The sequence below is a fragment of the Camelina sativa genome, chromosome 18 (assembly GCF_030686135.1).
Source record: "Camelina sativa cultivar CO46 ecotype springtype chromosome 18, ASM3068613v1".
NCBI classification, from domain to species: domain Eukaryota; kingdom Viridiplantae; phylum Streptophyta; class Magnoliopsida; order Brassicales; family Brassicaceae; genus Camelina; species Camelina sativa.
In genome coordinates, this window is record NC_141897.1 from 22,182,847 (window position 1) to 22,204,997 (window position 22,151).

Genomic DNA, 22,151 nt, shown 5'->3' on the forward strand with positions numbered 1-22,151 from the left:
CGTTTTTTTATTGTAAGATTATTTTTATATTTTTATATTTATTTGGCATGTTCTAATTTGTAATAGCAATAATTGAATGGCAATGGATGTAATTAGATTAATAATTTTGGCATATTCTAATTTGTAAAAAAGAAAAACATTTGCGCAAACACTCAATTAATAATACCCCACGTTTAAGCTGAGTAAAAAAATAATAATAATAATAATATTACCCCACGTTTTTGAGGATATTTCCAAACGGTGCGTTTTATAGTAATTGAATAGCACCGCACCGTTTCTAAAGTAGATGCAAGAACCGGACACTGTCAAATTCGAATTTCCGGTAAAACAGCAATTTTGAAACCAAACCGGATTTGAAAGAGTAAAAAAAAAAAAAGCTTGATGTCCGGACCGGAGGAGGAAAGAGACCGTTGTAGTCTTTGTAGATCTGTCTTGTTGTTTCATCGAGGGGGAGATGGTGAAACACAGAAGTTCATCTCGTTCGATAGTCGCATCTTTTTCTTCAACTAGACTCTTGTCGATAAAAGCTATATCTCTCTACCTGATCTTCATCTTTGCTTTTACCATCTGGGTTCTTGTCTTCAGCTCCACAAACATACAAACCGACGATGACCAACATCGGGATCTAATCGATTCAGAATCAATTCCGCCACCGTATTTGCCTCCTAGGAAGGTAAATTTATTAGTGTTTCTTCGTGGGTTTTTGATTTGAATGAAGAAATGAAGATTCTTGATTTGGTTTTTGATCGGAATGATTGAGAAAGTAACATTTTTGAGCTTCCAGAATTTGCAGAAATCGAATGAGAATACTCAACTTTGGGATCCTCCTTTCAGCTTTGGTTTGCATCCATGTGTAAAACCTACTCCTAAATACAAAGGTATCTATCTTCTGATGGATCTTGTACATGAATTTGGGAGTTGTTGTTCGAATTGATTTGATTTCAGATTCCTTTCTTTGTGTTGTTGATCTTAAATCCACACGATTGTTTGTTATCTTTTGCAGATCTTTCAGAATCAGATCACTATATAACAGTGAGAAGTAATGGTGGACTAAATCAAATGCGCACTGGTGTAAGTAGTACTACTAAAACCAGAAACTATTTTAAGCTGATGTTTTCATGTTACTTGTGTTAATAGAAAATGAATGATTGTGCCAAATCTCAACTGATTCGATAAGCATACTATATTATTGTACAGATAGCAGATATAGTGGCTGTTGCCCACATCATGAATGCAACTTTAGTCATTCCTGAGCTAGATAAGCGTTCGTTTTGGCAAGATTCAAGGTATTTGAAACTTCAAACAAACAAAAAAGATTGCAGCTTTTTTTGTTTGTTTCTGGCTCTAAGTTAGTAGTTATGAGATTTATACTGTATTGCTAACTTACCTTCACTGTTCCTCAGTGTCTTCTCAGATATTTTTGACGAGGAGCATTTCATCAAATCCCTGCAAAGAGATGTGAATGTTATTAAGAAGCTTCCAAAGGAAGTGGAATCTCTTCCTAGAGCAAGGAAGCATTTCACTTCTTGGTCTAGTGTTGGATATTATGAAGAAATGACACACTTGTGGAAGGACTACAAGGTCTTACGCAACTTCTCTGTACTCATTTGTAGCAATAAACTTTGTAAGCGATCATGTTAATCACTGACAGAAAAACAACAATGCAGGTCATACATGTCGCGAAATCAGATTCTCGTCTTGCAAATAATGACCTTCCTATTGACATCCAGAGATTGAGATGCCGTGTACTGTATCGTGGTCTCCGCTTCTCTCCTGCCATTGAAAGCCTTGGACAGGTTTGGACCCTTTTACTGTTAATTCTTACTGCTTTTGTTTGTAATCACATCCACACACAACATAGATAGGCTGTAGTAAAATCTTATTCCTTTGCATACATAGAAAAAAATCAAGTTTGTGTTCTCTTTGGGTACTAAATAGCTAGTATAGAAGTCTGTATGGGTCAATAAGTTTTCATCATCCAATGACTGAAATATCAATAACTGGTATGATGTGTTAGAGGCCTTATTCAGCGAAGCTTGATAGAAGAGTGAACACAGATTTTTCTATCATACATAAGTCTCAGTAGTTTATGCATTTAAGAGGTGTCCTATGGGGCTTCCTGTAGACTTTGGGTTCTGAGCAATCATGACGGTGACACCACAGAAGCTGGTTGAGAGACTCAAGGCACGTGCTGGGAGATACATTGCATTGCACCTGAGATATGAGAAGGACATGTTAGCTTTCACTGGTTGTACCTATGGTCTCACGGATGCTGAATCCGAAGAACTAACAGTGATGCGGTAATAAATTACTCTGTGCATCTAATCTTAGCAGTAAACATGAAAGATCAAGAGTATCAACTCATCTAATCATCTTAAAGTTACGGTTTTTTTAAGCCTTAATATTACTGGTTGATCACAGGGAAAGTACAAGCCATTGGAAGATCAAAAGTATAAACTCAACAGAGCAGAGAGAGGAAGGCCTTTGTCCGTTGACTCCAAAAGAAGTGGGAATATTTCTGAAAGGTCTGGGATATCCTCAGTCAACAGTCATTTATATTGCAGCAGGGGATATCTATGGGGGTGATGATAGACTCTCTGAGCTTAAGTCGCGCTTCCCAAATCTAGTTTTTAAGGTCTGTTCAACCACCTCTTTAATCTTCCATGTTACTGGCAATCTAAAGATGATATAATGTTTTGTTTCATGTTCCGGACTTTGTAGGAAACACTAGCTCTGAAAGGCGAGTTGAAAGGTTTCACAGGCCATGCGACTAAAACGGCTGCTCTTGATTATATAATTTCAGTTGAGAGTGATGTGTTTGTTCCTTCACATTCTGGAAACATGGCAAGAGCCGTTGAAGGTCACCGCAGATTTCTAGGTCATCGCAGGACTATCACTCCAGACAGGTTCTATCTTCTTCCTTCTGTTGTCTTCTAACTTCAAAAAGTTTTCATCTTTTTACTCATTTTGCTACAGCCCATGAAAAGTTCCGTCTTGCATGCAGGAAAGGATTAGTGAAACTCTTCAGTAAGATGGAGAGAGGACAGTCAAGAGAGGGACCAAAGTTGTCCAATCTTGTGAAGCAAATGCATCAAGACAGGTAACAAAATAATCATATGTTTGCTTTACACAAGTCAGAATTACAATAAACCTTTTTTAAAAAATCATCATCTTTGATGTGGAAACACATTCTTTTGATCGGTTTTGCAGGCAAGGTGCACCGAGAAGAAGGAAAGGACCAACACAGGGGATCAAAGGACGTGCCCGGTTTAGAACCGAAGAAGCCTTTTATGAGAATCCATACCCAGAGTGTATTTGCAGTTCAAAGCAGCACAGATAACCCTAACTAATATATTTCCAACTTTTTTTTTGGTTTTCTTTAAAACATTAAATTTTTGTTCTGTATCATTAGATGGGCATAGTTATCGTAGTTATAGTTACCACATATTTCTCAGATCAATCCTGGGACATGTACGAGATCATGTATTTTTACAATTACAATAGCCATGGAATTTTTTCTTTTGGCATTCAAAGATTCAAAATTACTTCCAGACTATTGTACGAAAAAACAATTGTAAACAAACAGTAATTAAGTTATTATACATGATACAATTGTAAGAAAAAACAGTAAACTTAACTTGTTTTTTTTTTCTTTTTTCTTTTTACGTTACAACTTAATTAAGTATTGTTTGAGATCATAAGCTAATACTGTTTACTGTTGTCGAAAAAAAAATCAGAAAAGAAAAAAAATAAGATGTGCTATTTGTTCTTTTCTTTGGCTTATCATCTCAAAATTGTGGCAAGGTCTCTATTTGTTGATACTTTCTCTCTTCCTTTAGATTAAATATTTGCTTCGTTTAGTTTCTCAAAAATGTATGGTTGCAATCAAAGAAGTGAGAAACAGAGCACAAAACATATCCGGCCTAAAAGACATTATTTATTATTAGTTATGAAAGTTTGTTCTTTGGCGAGTCCGCGTGTTACATATAAGAAAAATATGTGAAATTTTAAGTTGTATTCAAAATATAACTTTATTTCAATTGATTATTTTTTAAAAATCGGATTTAGAGTTCACACGCTCCATCTTGCGATATAATTTCTTTGTATATTATTACATGATAATATAATTAGATTTTAACTCTATGCACTCAATCAATCCCAATGAGTAATATTTATAATTTTCATATATATATAAAAAGTGCATTTTATCAAATTTATACCTTACTTAATATTTTATAAAAACTAAAAATTAATAAAACCTCATTCTCAAAAAAAAAAACTGAAAATTAATTTTATCTCATATTTGAAAAAGTAAAATATGTTAAATATATTTGTTTCATATTTTGTAATCTCATAAGTTATAGTTTTACTACTTGTCCAATATTATCATAAATTAATCAAAAATTCAAAGACGTTATTATGAGAACATTATTTGTTTATGTAAAGGTGAGTATCTACAATCCTTTTTCTTTTAGGATTAATAATTAACAGTATAATTTATTTAATTATGGTATTATAGTAATTAATTGTATAATTTTCTTAATTTTTCTTCTTATAGAATTAGTAATTTAAAATTAGAATTAATATTATTTTTATATACATATATGAACTATATTTTTTATATTCATTAAATTGTTTAAATTTTTAATTTCTTATAATTTACTAATATGTTGAAACAAAGTTTTTGTATAACACATGACAAAAAAATTAATTGTTATATTGACACGTATCACGATCACATGAGTTAATAACTTTGAAAACCAAGATTTATATAAAAACATAATATTGAATACACTATCAAATCATTCACCGATTGAAAAACTTAAGAAAATTAAATTAATTTCTTATTTTGATTATCTTATTTTTCTTACATTATGTTAATCACTAATTTCACACATTAAATCTACTTTCATCACTTTCTGTATAAAATTATTTTTACTATATGATTATAATAAATAATAATTGTAATTAAATTGCAAATATTTTCCTTATTAATTGCACATATTTTCCTTTTGAAATTAATAATTTAATAGATAAATTTTCTATTAGAATTAGTGATATAATAGATTACTTTTGGTTTTATATACTTTCAAAAATATTAATTGTAATCTTTTTAATTTTAGGATTTCTTAATTTTCTTATAATTATTAAATAAATTTTCTTTTTACACATGTCAAAATATTTGTGTCCAAAAGACATATTTATAAGTTTAAGAAAGTTGTGTTCTTTGGCCGATGTCTGATTTTATATACGTCCCCAAAAGACATTATCAGTATACCAGATTAGGCTTCTCCGTGAAGTACTCAGGCTAAGCTTCTTGGGGTTGAAGTTGCGGGTGTGAAGAGGATGCACCACGTTGTGCACTTTCACTGCCACTGTCAGGTTTAGCTTCTTCTTTTCCCTCAGGTTTCGAACTGCTAGCAGGTTTCACGTTCTTCCCCTTCTTCTTATGCATCGTTAACTTTACAAAATTGGACAAAAGATGTTGTGGTCCGGGTGTGGGCCGAACAAAAGGTACCATGGTATCATGAACTCCCACGATCATGTACATGGTAGTTAGTGAAACATACACATAACCTCCATGACCAACATTGGGCCCATTAGACATCTTACATACGGCGACGAAATCTCCACGGTATGGCTTAACTGACTCAATGATGACAGCATGATATCCTCTGAAAGAAACATTCTTCTCCAGTGGACCGAAGTATATATCCTCTCTTTGATCAAATAACTTGGAATATTCAATCAAATCCGCGGCAATAGGGCCAATTCGAAGATAGCATAAAACTTCTTCGAGAAGACTAATTAAATTGCTTCACAAATTGTATCCTTTCGTTAGCGCTTAAAGAAGAAATTGGAATTGAACTGCAACTAAACTGCTTCACAAACTGCAAGTTGTCCAATCTTGTGAAGCAAATGCATCAAGACAGGTAACAAAATAATCATATGCTTGCTTTATACAAGTCAGAATTACAGTAAACCTTTTTTAAAAAATCATCATCTTTGATGTGGAAACACATTCTTTTGATCGGTTTTGCAGGCAAGGTGCACCGAGAAGAAGGAAAGGACCAACACAGGGGATCAAAGGACGTGCCCGGTTTAGAACCGAAGAAGCCTTTTATGAGAATCCATACCCAGAGTGTATTTGCAGTTCAAAGCAGCACAGAGAACCCTAACTAATATATTTCCAACTTTTTTTTTGGTTTCTTTCAATTTTTGTTCTGTATCATTAGATGGGCATAGTCATCGTAGCTATAGTTACCACATATTTCTCAGATTAATCCTGGGTCATGTACGAGATCATGTATTTTTACAACTACAATGGCCATGGAATTTTTTTCTTTTGTCAGCTATAATGGAAACAAGAACGAAATATCATAGTTTACTACTGATCCAGACAAAATATTTCTACGGTTACAAGATCTAGTGAACGAATAGCGTGTTAATTTTTTACAGACAGAAGTCATCTTAAGGATTAAGCAAACGAAAAGAACACCATGACCATTTTGAAGTGTAATGGCTCTTAGCTCTGCTCTTTGTAAGGAGTCCAGATCATTTTGCTAACATCTACATCAAGGCCACCACGGCCTGCCGCTTTCAAGTGTCGATCCAGTACCTTAGGATCCGCACAGATCACATGTTGTCCTTTCCTGTACTGTATCAGTTCCAAGCTCTGAAGGGTGCTTAATATATCTTCTGCTTTAATTGCTGTCATGTCACTCAGCTCCTACATTTGGAACAAGGGTAGAGATATATGAAACAACCTGTTGTTGGATAGGCTTACAAGCATAACAAAAGATGCCTATATATACAGTACCTTGATAGAAATGTTACCCTTGTGCTTTTTCAAGATGTCTAATAAAATCCGAGTCCAGTAACCTCTGTAACTCACTAAGCCTAGATCAGAGAGGGGTCGCTCTGGTGTCCCGACTTTGCCCTCTTTCTTTGAGAGTTCATAGGCTATATAACGAGGCATAATGTGTAAGCTTCATAGAGAGATGTGAGGGAAAATAACAAGAGAACAAAAAAAACTCACAGAAGGCTATTAAGAATTTTCCGTAGCCTTTCCTTTGATAAGGAGGAAGGGTGAGGATGCAAGCCAAGTTGTAAGCTTCTTCGGAGTGTTTCTCCTGTACCAACAGAACTTGCATTTTTTCATCACACTATCGAACTGAAACCGAATATGTACAAAACAGACCCAAGAGCCAAAGAATGCTAAACCTTTGAAAAGTATCCAACCATGTGACATCCACGATCATCACATTCACAGAGAATATAGAACAGGAACAAATCAACATCATAGTAAAGAGTTTTGTGGTCAAGAAATAGCTTCGCCAGATAACAGAGATTCTGTGCGTAGACCTTGTTCTTCTTGCCATCAACCTGTAAAGTATTACCAAAAAAACTCCCAGGTCATGAAACGTATGTGACAATGCTGAAGATATGAATATCCCTTGCATAGATAAGAAGGCTAGAGCAGACGATATAAAAATTTCATCCTCGGGATATTACCTCAAACATTGACAAAGTAGAACTTCGATAGATTTCATCCCCAGGAGGGTGCTTCAGATCACATTTTCTCTACATTAAAAAAACGAAAATTGAGTAAAAGTTAAGTAAAAAATAATGAATACAACTTGAATGAACCAAAAAAAGGTATGTATGGAAAAATCAATAAAGGTACTCACCATATGTCTTTGAAGCTGCTCTTTGCGCTTCATAAAACTGAGGCAAAACTCACAGAAAAAGAGCTTCACACAGTCATTGTATTCTGGCGGAAAAGGAGAGAAGTACCATGTCTCAATTTCATATTTCCCAAGCTCAATCGTTGCTATGTTCTTTACTTTCGTGAACTCCTCATGTTCACGCAAACTCGCAGCATCCAGCTCTTCATGACCCTATATACAAATATTGAAAAAAAACATCAGAATATATCTTGACACACAGTTCACCACACTGAAGATACACAATCACTTACCTCTACATGTGTCTCATCAATCTTCCGTTTCTGGTGCCGTGTCATCTTCAAGCTAGTCACCTATAACCACAATCACGCTTTCTCTGTTTCAGTGCAAAGCACGGAGAATAAAGCTCAAGAATTTGAAGAAAAAAAAGGCTACCTTGTCTTCAACTTTTTCATCTAAAGCACACTCTACTGAATCAAGGTCTAGCTGTTCCAGCTTAATCCATTCATCCAATCTTCTATTAACTGCAGTATTCACAAGAAATTGTGATAAATCAAACAACTTGAATTTCAATTTCCAAAATTTCATATCCCTAAACCCTAGATTTCACAAAATTAGATAAGAGAAAGGAAACAACAACATACACTCAGTGTAGTGAACGTAATACTCGTAATCATTGTTGCCACCACCATAATTCTTCCGGCGCTCGATAACCTTCACCGGATGGTACTTCCCGTCTCTCCATTGACACATCACGCGAGTACCAACCTCGAGCGGAAGCACCCCTGTTCTTCTCTTCTTCGATGAATCCGATTCTGAGATCACCAGATCGAGTATCGGACCAGGAGTATGATTCGTAATCGCACCTCCGCCGTTAGTTACCGGATTATTGTGGTTCGACGCCGGTGAGGCGACGACAATCATCGCCGTCTCTGTATTCGCAGACGATCCCATTTCTTCAATCGGGTCGGAGATTGTTTTTCCGGGTGGATGATTTTTTCCTCATATGGGTAAAGAACATAATTTGTAAACTAGTGTAGCCCATTAATTGCTTTAAAACTAATTTGGGCCTATCTCTTTAATGGGCCTGTAGTAAATCTCTCACCGTTAATACACGTTTATAACTGTTGAGTTTAAGGTTTAATTTTTATAATCGCCAGGGTTAAGGTTAAAAAGTTTTTAACAATAATGATTAGTTGGAGAATTAAGAAGTTTATCAAAACGAGTACTATGAGATTATATAATTTCTAAAATAAGAAGAAAACGAGTGACAGAGTCAGTTGTTTTTGTCGTGAATGGGAAACAGCCAAACAAGGCTTTATGATTCGTACTAATCACAAGATTCACAGATCAAAAACTCACAAGGTTCCAAGAAGCAAACACCAAACACAACTCATCATCATGTCCTTGAAGTTATGGTCATAGATTCGCACACCATGTTCCTCTAAATTAACCAAAATGATTTTAAAGAACAAAAAAAAAGAAAAAAAAATTCACATGGTCACTTTACTGTATCGTAAGTGAAAATTTACACATCATTTTATTTTATTTTTGTTGTTCCGGGTAATGAACTAATGTGTATGTATTACTTACTTTCGAATGAAGAAAGAATACAAATTGATTCTTATTTCAGTTGTTCACATGTATACACGTTATATGGCATCTTGACAAAAAGAACTATCACCTAATTCACATTGAGACTTCTTTTTTTCTTCTTTCATATAGGACTATTATATATAGGAACAATATGTATGTAAATTTGAATCCCAATTGTAACAGCCATAATATTAGCATAAACTATTGGACTAAATGTCATGGTTAACGACGTTAACTTAACGTAGTACTTAATGTGCTATTGTAATTAATTGTCATACCACGTAGTACTTATTTTGTTTATCATTAAGTACTACGTTAAGTTAATGTGCAACTAACAAATGATAAACAAAAATAGTATTTATTTTTATATATTTTTAAAAATACGTAATATCAAGAAACTGCTCAAAATATAAGACAAGAATCCTCTTTCTTCCATCTCTATCTCTCTCCGTAGACAGTTTGCTCAAACCCCTCTTCTCTTGAAATGGCTTCTTCTCTTATCTTCCTCCTGTTCCTCATCTTCACCCTATCCTTTTCATCCTCAACCCTAGTCTCAGCCAAATCCAACGCGACAATAATCGAATCAACTTGCAAAACCACGAACAACTACAAATTCTGTGTCTCGGCTCTCAAATCCGACCCAAGAAGTCCCACAGCCGACACAAAAGGTCTCGCAGCCATTATGATCGGCGTTGGTATGACAAACGCCACCTCCACCGCAACTTACATCGCCGGAAACCTAACATCCGCCGCGAACGACGTCGTCCTTAAAAAGGTGTTAAAAGATTGCTCCGAGAAGTATGCTCTCGCCGCTGATTCTCTCCGTCAAACAATTCAAGATCTTGATGATGAAGCTTATGACTATGCTTCCATGCATGTGTTGGCGGCGGAGGATTATCCTAATGTTTGCCGCAATATTTTCCGCCGAGCTAAGGGGCTGTCTTATCCGGTGGAGATTCACCGGCGTGAACAGAGTCTGAGACGTATCTGTGGTGTTGTCTCCGGGATTCTTGATCGCCTTGTTGAATGATTTACATTTGCATTTTAACTTCGGTAAAATCTCTGTTTAAGTTATCGTGTTAAATGAATTTTAATATGGAATTTGCAACTTTTTACTACCGTTACTTTAATACTCCATTACTCTTCTCCTTGACTCCTTCGCTACTACTTTCAAATTGCCAAGAATATTTGACTACAATATTCAACTCTCGATTTACTAATCATACGAAAATCATAAGTCGTGTTTTAGTGCCAAATATTTGGGAAAAAAGTCTCTTAATTAAGAGGAGTTGGGGAGTATATATATTTTTTATAATTGTTTGATTGAATATATCTAATCTCTAGGTAACTTTTGCTTTTTATCTATATGCATTATACGTGTTACCATCGCTCCGGAGATGTTTTATACTTTTTAAAATTGCGATAAGGGTCTTTAAAAGTGGTCTTTAAAGTGTCATCTTATAAAGAGAAAGGTAACGTCGTCTACATATTTTAAATCTGGAATAGTCATCGACCACATAACTACTACTACTACTACTGCTGCTTTTAGGACGACGTCGACTGATATACGAATCAAAATTTCAAAAGCAAAAGATGTGTGACTTTTTAAACAAAAGTAAATTGAATTTTAGGTGGAAAACATTTATATAAAATTATTGAGAGTGTATGTTCGTAGGTCAGTGACTACAGTTCTCGCTAATAATTGAACACGGCAATCTGACGGTTTAATTAAAAATGTCAAAAAATGGAGTTTAGTGACAAAACACTAACCAGACCGGTTATAAATTAAACCGGACTAGTCGGTGGATAAAATCGTCATTCTGACACGTAGACTAATATTTTTTTGGCGCCCAAAAGACGCGCCACTGCGAGACAGTTTCTTCGTCTTCCCACTGATACTAAAACCTAGAAAATAATTTTCCCCTAATTTTCTCGAGAAAATTCGCCACGATTTTGGGGCATTGTGCACGATTTAACACATAGAAAAAAAAAATGAAGGGAAGTACGATTCAGATTAGTTGGCACGATGGGAAGCCGGTTCTAACCCTCGATTTTCACCCGATTTCCGGTTTACTCGCCACCGCCGGAGCCGATTACGACATCAAGGTTATGCAATTCCTAGCTCAAATCTTCGATTTATTTTGATCAATTAGAGGTGAATTTTGGAATTTTATTGATTGAAACCCCAATTGTTGAAATCTGGGAAGACCTTTTTTTTTTTTTGGATTATGATTGTTGAATTTTGCATACACTGTAGACTAATAAATTGAAATAATAATTTCAGCTATGGTTGGTAAATTCTGGTCAAGCGGAGAAGAAGATTCCTAGTGTATCTTACCAGAGTAGCCTTACTTACCATGGATGTGCTGTTAATACCATTCGTTTTTCTCGATCTGGTAAGGGAGCACCAGCTGCTTTTTTTTTTTGGTTATATATGAGTTGTCATCATGTTAACTTATGTTCAATCTAGTGGAGACGTGACGAGTGTTTCTGCGATAATGTGCAGGAGAACTACTTGCCTCAGGAGCAGACGGTATGACTGAGAACGAACATATACTATGATACAAGTGTGTGTCTTTTTGAATGCGTCAAGAAAACTAATTGCGCAGTTCTGTTTTTGTTGTATTAATGCAGGAGGTGAGCTAATCATATGGAAGTTGCATCCTAGTGAGACCAATCAATCCTGGAAAGTTCACAAGTCATTATCGTGAGTCCTTGCATCTCAATTATTAGCTTCACTGCCATGCTTTCTGTAATTTTTAAATTGAATACTGTTGTTCTATCATGAGGGGGGGGGGGGGGGGGGAATGATTCTGTAGGTTGATAACATTGTTGTAAGAGTATGAAAGTTGTACCAAAATTACCAATATGGACTCAATCACATGTAGTAGTAGGCCATGGTGGGAAGCATGCGGCACTAAAGTCATCCATTATTTCTGGAGCAGTAATGTAGTCTAAGATAATTATTTTGTTTGCCCTGCTAGATTTCATCGAAAGGATGTCCTGGATCTTCAGTGGTCTCCTGATGATGCTTATCTGATTTCTGGTTCAGTGGACAACTCTTGCATTATATGGGACGTTAACAAAGGTGAGAAATTAAAAGAGTAGATGAATTGTTTTTGGCTCCAGATTTTTTCCTGCGTCTAAAAAATTCCGTATTTGCTACAAGGTTCTGTACATCAGATACTGGATGCCCACTGTCATTATGTTCAAGGTGTTGCCTGGGATCCCTTAGCAAAGTATGTAGCCTCTCTTAGTTCAGACAGAACATGCCGTATATATGTCAATATGCCTCAAACAAAGAGTAAAGGTGTTGAAAAAATGAACTATGTTTGCCAGCATGTTATCACGAAAGCAGATCAGCAACGGGGTGATGAAACTAAGGTCAGAGAGAGAGAAAATTCTTCATAATTCATCACAAAGACACAGTATTCCTGATTTCAAAATGATATTTATGCAGACAATAAAAACCCATCTCTTTCATGATGAGACATTGCCTTCTTTCTTTCGAAGATTATCATGGTCACCTGATGGGTCTTTTTTACTCATTCCAGCAGGTATTTTACCTTAAAACCTGTCTTGTTTCTTAGAACGTTAGGCTAGATCATCACATTGTTTATTACTCGGGTATTATTTATGTCTCTAAAAGTCCCTGTCATCACTGTGTTGCATTTCCAGGTTCTTTCAAGGTTTCACCCACATCAGAAGCAGTGAATGCTACCTATGTCTTTTCTAGGAAGGACCTTTCAAGGTAAGTTTATTATCAAACCACCATCTCTTGTTTGGAAGTCGTAGCCAAGTGACGTCAACTGCTTGAGCTTATGAATGAGATTTTTATAAAACAAGACAATGTCTCACACTATCTCATTTCCTTTTTCCACAAGCAGACCTGCACTGCAGCTTCCAGGTGCCAGCAAACCGGTTGTAGTGGTTCGTTTTTGTCCTGTTGCATTCAAACTCCGTGGTTCAAATTCTGGTACATATTATGTCATTTTAAAAGTTTTTTGTTTAGGACAGTAAAGCAAGGCCGTCATTGACGTACATATTTTCTTAAATCTGCTAATTTTGGTGATCTTAAATGGTATTTTGTATCATGCAGAAGAGGGTTTTTTCAAGCTTCCTTACCGTCTTGTCTTTGCCATTGCAACTTTAAATTCGGTGTACATATATGACACAGAGTGTGTCACTCCAGTTGCAGTCTTAGCAGGTCTCCACTACGCTGCAATAACTGATATAACATGGTAAAAAGAATATTACACATTTACTTCAGCGCTAACTAATTATAGCCCAATAATTATTCAAGGTTTCGAATTGTCATCAATAATCATTTGTTCAATAGGTCACCTAATGCCTCGTATCTAGCACTCTCATCACAAGATGGTTACTGCACACTAGTTGAATTCGAAGATAACGAACTAGGAGAATCCATCCCCATATCAGGTTTACTCTTAGACTCTTAGTATTTTCACTCTCAACCTTCCAGAATCCGATATTTGACCCATTAATTCAATTGCAGTTGGAAAGAAACCTGTGGACAGTGAGGGGAAAGAGCATGATATAGGGAAAGCTGATGAGCTGATGACCGAAGCAAGACCAGGTGAGAGCAAGAAACAGGCTGAATCAGAACAAAACGAAGAGAATAAACAGCCATTGCCGAGCAAAATTACAACAGATGGCGAGGAGAAAGAACACGTTATGCAGAAAACCGATGAAGTGATGACGGAAACAAGACAAGAGGAAGAGAAACAGCCAATGCAGGGCAAAGTTAACACACCTGTCTCAAACAAACCAGCGAGGAAGCGCATCACGCCGATGGCTATTGATCCCTAATGATAATAAACTAAGCACTACTGATGTATACATTTTGTTCCATCTGCTTTTTTCTACTGCTACGATTATCTTTCTCATAGGCTAGACATCAAATATATGAATTACACCGGTGGATTTTTTTGTTGCAAAGAACAGTAAAGAGGCCACATTGGAATTTGGAAGTGGATAAGTTTCTTTAGTCCTAAATCTAATCCTATGTGGCTATGTCTCGTCTTAAAAGCAATGTACATAAACTCACATGAGAATGAGATGGATGGTTAAAGTTTTATTATGCATCACTTAGTAATACAAAAGTTAAATTAGCTGGGCATCAAAGGCCCAAAAATCATACAAGTAAATGCAACAATTCGCGGCGAAAGGGATGTTGTGTTGAGCTATTTTGGCCCGTTTAAACCAATGTGTGAATAACACAGACAATAATTGACCGGTAAAAAAAAAAGCGGATAATTTCACCCTAATTTTTACTAGTTTCCAAAAACCTTTCTTTTTTTTTGTCCCAATAGCCGTAAAAAAGGTTAAAAAAACAAAAACCCAGAAAAACCAACTCTCTCTTCTCTCTCGTCTCGTCTCGTCTCCAATGGCTATCGCTCTCAATCTCTGAATCTCATCCTCTGTCTCTTTCTCTCAATCAGAGAGATTTCTCCATTATTCTTCAATTTTCAGTTTCTTTCTTTTCTTTCTTTTCCCACTTTCAATTAATTTTTTTTTTGCATAAACACTATTAACACCAATACACAAATATATACAAATATCTTCTCTCTCTCGGCTCCAATGGATTCTCCGAAACTCCCGTACTCTCTCTCCGCCTCTTCCTCCACCCCATTTGCTTCCTCCGCCGTAAAACCTCACCGGAAAACGGTCCTTTCCCGTAACTGCATCCTCATCATCATCGCCATGTCCTCTATTCTCCTCCTTCTCTTAACTCTCCTCATCTACGCCACCGTCTCCAAATCCTCCCACAACCACCGCAACTCAACACCCCAATCACCAACCTCCAAAGATAATCCTCCGCCGGAGACTCCTCTCCCTCCTCCCATCGCTCAGATCCGTCTCGCCTGCAACGCGACTCGTTTCCCAGACCACTGCGTCGCCTCCCTCTCTAAACCGGGTCAAGTCCCTCCGGATCCTAAACCGGTTCAAATCATCCACTCCGCGATTTCAGTCTCATACGAGAATCTCAAAACCGGCCAATCGAAAATCAAGTCTATCCTAGACTCATCCGCAGATAATAAAAACCGTACGAACATCGCCAAAATTTGCCTCGAGATCCTCTCTTACGCTCAGCACCGTACCGAATCGACGGACGTGGCCATGACGAGCGGCCAAATCAAAGACGCTCGTGCGTGGATGAGCGCTGCTCTAGCTTACCAGTTCGATTGCTGGTCAGGTCTCAAAACCGTCAACGACACGAAGCAGGTCGTCGACACGGTCACGTTCTTCGAAGGCCTCGTGAACCTAACCGGTAACGCGTTGAGCATGATGCTATCGCTCGACAGTTTTGGAGACGACGTCGTTTCGTGGATCCGTCCAGCGACGGAACGAGATGGGTTTTGGGAGAAAGCTGGGCCGGGTTTGGGCTCGGGTACTACGGGCGCAACAACGAAGGCTAACTTAGGAGTTCCGTTTGGTTTAACGGAAGACGTGACGGTGTGTGGGACAGGGTGTACTCACAAGACGGTGCAGGAAGCCGTTAACGCAGCGCCGGATGCTAACGGAACCGTTAAGTTTGTGATACGGATTAGAGAAGGCGTGTATGAGGAAACCGTTAGGGTTCCGTTTGAGAAAAAGAACGTCGTCTTCATCGGAGACGGAATGGGCAAAACGGTAATTACAGGATCGTTGAATGTCGGACAACCAGGGATGACAACGTTCGAGTCTGCAACTGTCGGTGAGTTTTTTTCCCTAAAACCCTATTTTTATTTCTTATTTTTTTCGTCAATTTAATTAAAGGAACATAATAAATGGGAAGAACAACATTAAAAGTCAACACAAATTTTTTTTTTTTTTTTCTTTTACTCTTGTGGTGACATTGATATATCTTTATAGTACTGTTTTAGATTTGGCAATTTGCTCTGCCACGTAAAAAGAATATTATTTTAGTTATTGATATTTTAATTTCAAGATTTTAAGTTATGTCGATTGAATGGGAGTGTTCCTGGTTTCAATAGAGACAGAACCCATGTGACATTCAGACACTTACTTGGAAAATCATATCCACTGGATCTTGTTAGTATAAACATAGTTCTTCTAATAATAGTAGTCTATATACAAATTTGGACATAGTTCCAAGATTTTTTTTTTATTTTTTGTTTCTTAATCTTAAAAATGTTTGTTGTTATTATATGTTTTTTGGTTTTGGTAGGAGTTCTCGGCGATGGATTTATGGCTCGTGATTTAACCATAGAGAACACAGCAGGAGCAGACGCGCACCAAGCGGTTGCGTTTAGATCAGACAGCGATTTCTCTGTAGTTGAAAACTGCGAGTTTCTTGGAAACCAAGACACTGTTTACGCTCACTCTCTCCGTCAGCTTTACAAACAATGTCGAATCCAGGGCAATGTAGACTTCATATTCGGTAACTCAGCTGCTGTTTTCCAAGACTGTGATATCCTTATCGCTTCAAAACATTCCAAAGTCGAGCAAGGCGCAAACAACGCGATCACAGCACACGGGAGGATCGACGCGGCTCAGTCCACGGGATTTGTGTTTTGGAACTGTTCGATTAAAGGAACAGAGGAATACATGAAGGAGTATCAAGCTAACCCTAAAGGGCATAAGAACTTCTTGGGAAGGCCATGGAAGGAATTTTCGAGGACGGTTTTTGTAAACTGTAATCTTGAGTCATTGATTAGTCCTGACGGATGGATGCCTTGGAACGGGGATTTCGCGTTGAAGACTTTGTATTACGGTGAGTATAACAATACAGGTCCGGGATCGGTTAGATCGAGTAGGGTTCCATGGAGTAGTGAGATACCAGAGAAGCATGTTGATGTTTACTCGGTCGCCAATTTTATTCAGGCTGATGAGTGGGCTTCTACCACTGCTTGATTTTTGTAAAGGAAAAAAGAGGTTCTTAGGGTTTTATAAAAAAAAATGTCATGAGAGGTCGTCATTGTAACTTTTTGTTGTAGTGTCAAATATTATTAGTGTGGTATTATCGTTATCGCTCATTGAGATTCATAGTCATCAACCAATCATAAAGATATAATTTTTTGAGTGATGGAAGAAACCACATAAATCATGTCATAACAGAAAGTTTCGAAACTTTAAAATCTTATCATACTTTTTGAGTGGTTGAATACTCATAACTTCTTAAATTGATTTTTGAGTGGTTGAAGACTCATAACTTCAAGGGAACTACATATAAAAGGTTTCAAAGGATAAAAAAACAAAGCTACTTTGTTATTTTTACCTTATGTGAAACACAAAACGAGGACAGTGATGAATAGCGTGACACACAAAACCTACGGGGGTCGAAGGAGAAACATGTTCTTTTGGTGTGAGAGAGAGCAAAAGAGATACTTATATTTATAGGTCGGAATCAGAACTCTTCTCCTCCTTTGGTGGTGCATACTGCCTGGTGAGACGGGATCTTTCCCATGGGTCCAGCGGCACTCGAGGTGGCGGTTGAGGTGTTGCTGGTTTTGATTGCCTTAGTTCGTTCTCTCTATCGATAAACCTGCACCAAGAAGAGTATAACCAATTGTTAGCTCACCAAGGAAACTTCCTAAAATTAGAGAATCCAGTACCGGTATCTTGAAGTACACATAAACCAGATAATGTTTGATCTTATGATCATTGTCCATTTCGTTTTTCATTGCAGCTAAGGAAAACTCTAAGCTCAATGTGCTTCTGTGAGAAGAGAATGAACAATAAAGAAAAGAAGTGTTGTTTACTCGATATAGGCCATTGGTGCAGCATCACCAACACGTATACGAGTGCGAAGCATTCTTGTGTATCCACCAGCTCTATCTCTGCAAAACACATACCATCCATATCATGAAACAGAGTTGAGAGTACCAAGGAGAGATCCAAGATGAAAAAGAAAAACAAGGCTCGAAGATTCTCACTTGTATCGATAAGCCAATTCTGTAAAAATCTTGTGAAGTACATCATCTCCTCTAACAAAACCACCAGCTCGCCTTGCTGCAGCGAGTGTGCCCTGTAAATAAATCATTTCATCACCGACATGACAGTCATTTTTTTGCTATTTATCTCGACCAAAAAAAAAAACTACTTATCTATCAGAGAAGCAAAAACAATTCGTGAGCTTATAAAAACCAAGATTAGAGTACACTTGAACACAATTACAGTTACAGCTATGGTGTCTGATGATTATACAAAAGAGTAGAGAGAGTGGCTAATTTATGAACTGATGATTACCTCTTTGCCGAGTTGAACCATATTATCAGCAAGACGACGGACCTCTTTAGCCTGAAAAATCAAATGTATGGTAATGAGATTGCATTGTTAGGACAAGACACTGCAACTTGTAAGAGTAAGAGGGATCACAGATTGTCTCATTAGCTGACTATAAACCCTAGCTAAACCTCAAATCAATGAAAATGAAGAAATAGGAATTAGTACCTTTGCGACAGTGGTCTCAATTCGCTCGTGTTTCACTAATTGAGAAACCATAGTCCTGATTACATTTGGATTCGAAACAAAATGAGAAATCTTAAGCAATGTGCGAAGAAGAACATCAAGGATCGATAAGAAAGTTTATAAGAAGAAGAAGGAACCTGAGCATGGACATACGGTGACCAGCTGGGCGACCGAGCTTCCTGAACTTGGTCATTTCTGCGACGGCGAAAGCGATCGGAGCATGGGCAATTTGGGAAGATGAAGAAAAGAAAGACTCTGACGAAGGTGAACGATAAACCCAGCAGCAGCGGAACGCTCGGGTGAATGGATCCTTAACTTTAGTAATGGGCCGGATCTTCTCGATTTTTAGCCCAATAGAATAATAATACTAAAATTTATTTGCTTCTCTCTTTGTTTCCACGTATGTATTGTTTAATCAGAGTTAAGCGTTGAATTGACATGCCTAACTTTGTCCACTGACCGTTGTTATAAAACACAAAACAGTCCCAAAGAATAAAAACACAGATTCCGATTTTCAAATATTGTGGGCGGTGTGTCCACCCTTCTCTCGTTCGTATTGAGAGTCAAAAGGCCAGGTCTCAAAGTTGGACTCGTTGTTAGTTTATGATATTAATCTACATATTTTAATATTTGTAGTATCTTCTGTAACGATGATTATATGAATAATAGCAACACTTAAAACTCCAAACACATGCACCAAAAGTCGTTTGACGTATATAGTCAATAGTGTTATAAAGGCAATAAATAACATTTAAATGGTTATAGACTTATAGTATTATTTTCTGTATTTAATAAAAGTGGTCCGATACCAGCTCATTTATGGGTTTCTCAAGACCATTCAAAACTTTAAGTTTCTAGGAATATTAGTCAAATACTTTACATATTCGTAAATGAAAAGAAAAGAAAAAAAGATCTTGAGAAAACGAATGTAACATTACATGAACAAATAAAAACCATGTCTTCTTTTTACAAAAGACAGTTGATCGGTTCAAATTTTGTTAGTCAGACTATAGGTTTCTGAAAAATTATAATGGACTTTTGAACGCAAAAAATAATACCACAAGATGAGGAAAAAGATAAAGATGATTATGACTTACATATATAGGCTTATGTCTATGTCGTGTATCATGTATTCGAATCTTCTAAAGACGAATTGAAAATCACATGTTACATCGTTACAAAATTGTGGGTCGATGGGAACCATATGACGTATTCATCTCTTTTTGACAATTTTGGACCTATTTATTACCAACAGAATAATCATCAAAAATCGTATTTTTGAAAGAAAAAAAAAAAAGCAATTCCATATCAAATGATACGAATTAACAATATGATTGGAAAATTCAAGAACATCATTATTTTGATTTTTACTTTACAGTAATAACAGAATAATTTGACTACAATGAATTGAATCTTCTTCTTTTTTGTTTTTTTGTTTTATATTCACTATTCAAAATTTCAATTTGTTTACAATTTCTCACTTTTTTCCCAAGGAACAAATTTTAAAGAACGAACCCTAATTAAAGTGACTAAAAAAGAATTGATCAAAACGGCATGATATGCGTCGTTTTGGTGTCGTAAGCCGAAAGGCAAGATCTTAAATTCACCTTGAACACCTTTAGAAGATCCGTTAACATTCGTCTAACGGCGGGAGAGCAATTGCTCTGTAACAGTAACAGAATCTTCGTAACTCCGTTAGCACTCGTAACGGCTTCCAATGCTTTATCCTCTTTGAAAAGATAAGAAACACTCCACAGCACCGTCACGGCGTGCTCCGTCGCCGCCGTCGACACTTTCATCAGCTTTTTAACAACCGTTTTCAAACACTCGCCGTCTCCGCCGCAAATCTCTGATCTCCCTTCCTTGGTGGATGCTAGAATCTCGAGAAGCTTCAGACATTTCTCGGTGACTGAAACGCTCGACGCCGTCGGATCTGATAACAATTTAGTCACGTATCCGATGAGTTTCTCTCGGATCAGGTTTAGTTTCACGCGCTTCGGTGAGCTAATCGCGATCAAACACGATAGACTCGATTCGATCAAGCTCGAATCGGAATCTTTACTAATCGATTTCATTAGCTCCGTCACTAATCCATCTCTCTCAGCGATGAAAAGCTTTGATTCAGCGTCGACGGCGATGAACTCGAGTAAACCGGCGCAATCAATCTTCAATTCGACATTCCCGGTTCGAAACAAGAAGACGATAACCGTTAACCGATCTCGACCGTTGGTTAAAATAAGATTAGAAAACCGTCTCCGATCTGAGATTTTGGTTCGAACCAAACTCAGAATCTTAACCGCCTCTTGAACAACCAGCGATTTCGCGGCGGAGGTGGTTTCGAAACCGACTTGGTCAATCAGATCCACGAGAAGCCTCACGAAATCATCTTTTCCGGCGAGAAACCCTCTGTTATCATCAGATTCTCTCCCGAATCGAACGATCTTAGACAAAACCTCGCGATCGTCACGCTCCTCTTTCTCGATCTTGACTCTATCAATCGCATCGGAGATCTCGTCTCTCGTCGGAGCAGCTAACTCCGCCGACGATTCAACACAAGCTCGACGACGAACGGAATCAGACCAAATCTCTATCAAACGCTGAAGAGTCCGATTAGGTATGAAATCCTTGTTCTGAAGAATCTGCATCGTCGCGGGACAAGTGTTGTTCCCGCCGTCGAGCCACCGTTGGATACTAGCTCGATCGTAAGTAACACCGGTGCAAAGACTCACCGGTGATTTCATAACGTCGAGAGATATAGGACATCGGAAGAACGTAGGTACAGTGATGCAGAGATCATCCTTCCTCATTGCTTTGGCCGTTGCTTTTTTTTTTGCCGATTTGCTCCAAAAGAGAGAGAGAGAGAGAGAGAAGAGATTGTTTATGGTTTTAGTGCGTGGGGTTTGGTTTAAAAGATGAGAGAGAGAGAGAGAGAGAAAAAGAGAGTCAAACTTTGGTGACGTCAAATTTTTTCACTTTTTTGACGAGAATTTTTGTATTTTTCAAATATCTTTTTTTTTTATAAACTAAATTAAATGAGTAAATCGAATAAAAACTTTTTCTTTTAACGTATATCGAATATAACTTTTATTTTATTTTTCTCTCTTTATGCTATTACTAAATAACTATACTACAAAATTAGAATATTATTTTAGCACACTCCAAAACGTAAAATGGATTTTTATTTTCTGTTTCACTTTTGGTCGTTGGTCAAAGAAGTCTTTCGGCGCGTTATAATAGTATTAGAGATTTATTTTGATTTTCAATCACAGCCATATGTGAATATTTAAAAATCTAATATGTTGGAATTGGACGGTGAGGATTTGATTTGAGTCCACTTTAACGTCTTAAGAACGCACCGAGTTTTTGGGGCGGGTGTGCAGTTGCACGTTTGAGATTTGTGGAAATGCACAACTTTTTATTATTTATTATTTT

General features: G+C 37.1%; 6 protein-coding genes and 1 pseudogene across 7 annotated transcripts; 4 read left to right on the top strand and 3 right to left on the bottom strand.

Annotated features, from left to right (window-relative positions):
• Positions 1-353: 353 nt before the first annotated feature.
• LOC104762616 (O-fucosyltransferase 38) lies at positions 354-6,253 on the top strand. Of its 2 annotated transcripts, none has more exons than XM_087499993.1 (11): positions 354-673; positions 785-878; positions 1,004-1,071; positions 1,198-1,286; positions 1,404-1,581; positions 1,668-1,796; positions 2,164-2,300; positions 2,422-2,635; positions 2,722-2,906; positions 3,005-3,100; positions 3,211-3,527. In XM_087499993.1, exons 1-11 carry the CDS (start codon positions 455-457, stop codon positions 3,338-3,340), a joined length of 1,539 nt encoding a protein of 512 aa, XP_087356119.1. In that variant the 5' UTR covers positions 354-454; the 3' UTR covers positions 3,341-3,527. The 2 variants fall into 2 exon arrangements, with proteins under 2 accessions (XP_087356119.1, XP_010484244.2); XM_010485942.3 differs by lacking the exon at positions 3,211-3,527 and adding an exon at positions 6,044-6,253 and having other exon boundaries at positions 396-673.
• Positions 6,254-6,359: 106 nt separating this feature from the next.
• LOC104762617 (histone acetyltransferase of the MYST family 1) lies at positions 6,360-8,716 on the bottom strand. Its single transcript, XM_010485944.3, has 9 exons — positions 8,333-8,716; positions 8,124-8,212; positions 7,982-8,041; positions 7,692-7,901; positions 7,516-7,584; positions 7,225-7,386; positions 7,040-7,133; positions 6,821-6,963; positions 6,360-6,730 (listed from the first exon to the last, which is right to left on the bottom strand). Exons 1-9 carry the CDS (start codon positions 8,640-8,642, stop codon positions 6,527-6,529), a joined length of 1,341 nt encoding a protein of 446 aa, XP_010484246.1. The 5' UTR covers positions 8,643-8,716; the 3' UTR covers positions 6,360-6,526.
• A 971-nt stretch (positions 8,717-9,687) lies between these two features.
• On the top strand, positions 9,688-10,408 carry LOC104762618 (cell wall / vacuolar inhibitor of fructosidase 2 pseudogene; annotated as a pseudogene).
• A 601-nt stretch (positions 10,409-11,009) lies between these two features.
• On the top strand, positions 11,010-14,300 carry LOC104762619 (chromatin assembly factor 1 subunit FAS2). Its single transcript, XM_010485946.3, has 12 exons — positions 11,010-11,390; positions 11,569-11,680; positions 11,791-11,817; positions 11,919-11,991; positions 12,269-12,372; positions 12,454-12,668; positions 12,745-12,841; positions 12,963-13,035; positions 13,172-13,260; positions 13,384-13,525; positions 13,624-13,724; positions 13,801-14,300. Exons 1-12 carry the CDS (start codon positions 11,277-11,279, stop codon positions 14,112-14,114), a joined length of 1,461 nt encoding a protein of 486 aa, XP_010484248.2. The 5' UTR covers positions 11,010-11,276; the 3' UTR covers positions 14,115-14,300.
• A 103-nt stretch (positions 14,301-14,403) lies between these two features.
• LOC104762623 (putative pectinesterase/pectinesterase inhibitor 64) lies at positions 14,404-17,284 on the top strand. Its single transcript, XM_010485950.3, has 2 exons — positions 14,404-16,002; positions 16,477-17,284. Exons 1-2 carry the CDS (start codon positions 14,886-14,888, stop codon positions 17,160-17,162), a joined length of 1,803 nt encoding a protein of 600 aa, XP_010484252.2. The 5' UTR covers positions 14,404-14,885; the 3' UTR covers positions 17,163-17,284.
• A 121-nt stretch (positions 17,285-17,405) lies between these two features.
• On the bottom strand, positions 17,406-19,166 carry LOC104762622 (uncharacterized). The gene is made up of 6 exons (XM_010485949.3): positions 18,857-19,166; positions 18,702-18,756; positions 18,498-18,548; positions 18,185-18,276; positions 18,011-18,088; positions 17,406-17,793 (listed from the first exon to the last, which is right to left on the bottom strand). The coding sequence occupies exons 1-6, from the start codon at positions 18,910-18,912 to the stop codon at positions 17,643-17,645; spliced, it is 483 nt and encodes a 160-aa protein (XP_010484251.1). The 5' UTR covers positions 18,913-19,166; the 3' UTR covers positions 17,406-17,642.
• Positions 19,167-20,122: 956 nt separating this feature from the next.
• On the bottom strand, positions 20,123-21,674 carry LOC104762620 (U-box domain-containing protein 27). The gene has a single exon (XM_010485947.3). The coding sequence runs from the start codon at positions 21,524-21,526 to the stop codon at positions 20,264-20,266; it is 1,263 nt and encodes a 420-aa protein (XP_010484249.2). The 5' UTR covers positions 21,527-21,674; the 3' UTR covers positions 20,123-20,263.
• Between the last annotated feature and the right edge of the window lie 477 nt (positions 21,675-22,151).

Coding starts and splice junctions, on each gene's coding strand:
- LOC104762616 (XM_010485942.3), top strand. CDS start 455: ATGGTGAAACACAGAAGTTCATCTCGTTCGATAGTCGCATCTTTTTCT. Junction 879..1,003: donor ACCTACTCCTAAATACAAAG/GTATCTATCTTC, acceptor TATCTTTTGCAG/ATCTTTCAGAATCAGATCAC. Junction 2,907..3,004: donor AGGACTATCACTCCAGACAG/GTTCTATCTTCT, acceptor TCTTGCATGCAG/GAAAGGATTAGTGAAACTCT.
- LOC104762617 (XM_010485944.3), bottom strand. CDS start 8,642: ATGGGATCGTCTGCGAATACAGAGACGGCGATGATTGTCGTCGCCTCA. Junction 7,387..7,515: donor CTACTTTGTCAATGTTTGAG/GTAATATCCCGA, acceptor AATACTTTACAG/GTTGATGGCAAGAAGAACAA. Junction 6,731..6,820: donor AGGGTAACATTTCTATCAAG/GTACTGTATATA, acceptor TTCCAAATGTAG/GAGCTGAGTGACATGACAGC.
- LOC104762619 (XM_010485946.3), top strand. CDS start 11,277: ATGAAGGGAAGTACGATTCAGATTAGTTGGCACGATGGGAAGCCGGTT. Junction 11,992..12,268: donor AAAGTTCACAAGTCATTATC/GTGAGTCCTTGC, acceptor TTGCCCTGCTAG/ATTTCATCGAAAGGATGTCC. Junction 13,036..13,171: donor TCTAGGAAGGACCTTTCAAG/GTAAGTTTATTA, acceptor TTCCACAAGCAG/ACCTGCACTGCAGCTTCCAG.
- LOC104762623 (XM_010485950.3), top strand. CDS start 14,886: ATGGATTCTCCGAAACTCCCGTACTCTCTCTCCGCCTCTTCCTCCACC. Junction 16,003..16,476: donor GTTCGAGTCTGCAACTGTCG/GTGAGTTTTTTT, acceptor TGGTTTTGGTAG/GAGTTCTCGGCGATGGATTT.
- LOC104762622 (XM_010485949.3), bottom strand. CDS start 18,912: ATGACCAAGTTCAGGAAGCTCGGTCGCCCAGCTGGTCACCGTATGTCC. Junction 18,757..18,856: donor CACCGTATGTCCATGCTCAG/GTTCCTTCTTCT, acceptor AAATGTAATCAG/GACTATGGTTTCTCAATTAG. Junction 18,549..18,701: donor TTGAGACCACTGTCGCAAAG/GTACTAATTCCT, acceptor TTGATTTTTCAG/GCTAAAGAGGTCCGTCGTCT.
- LOC104762620 (XM_010485947.3), bottom strand. CDS start 21,526: ATGAGGAAGGATGATCTCTGCATCACTGTACCTACGTTCTTCCGATGT.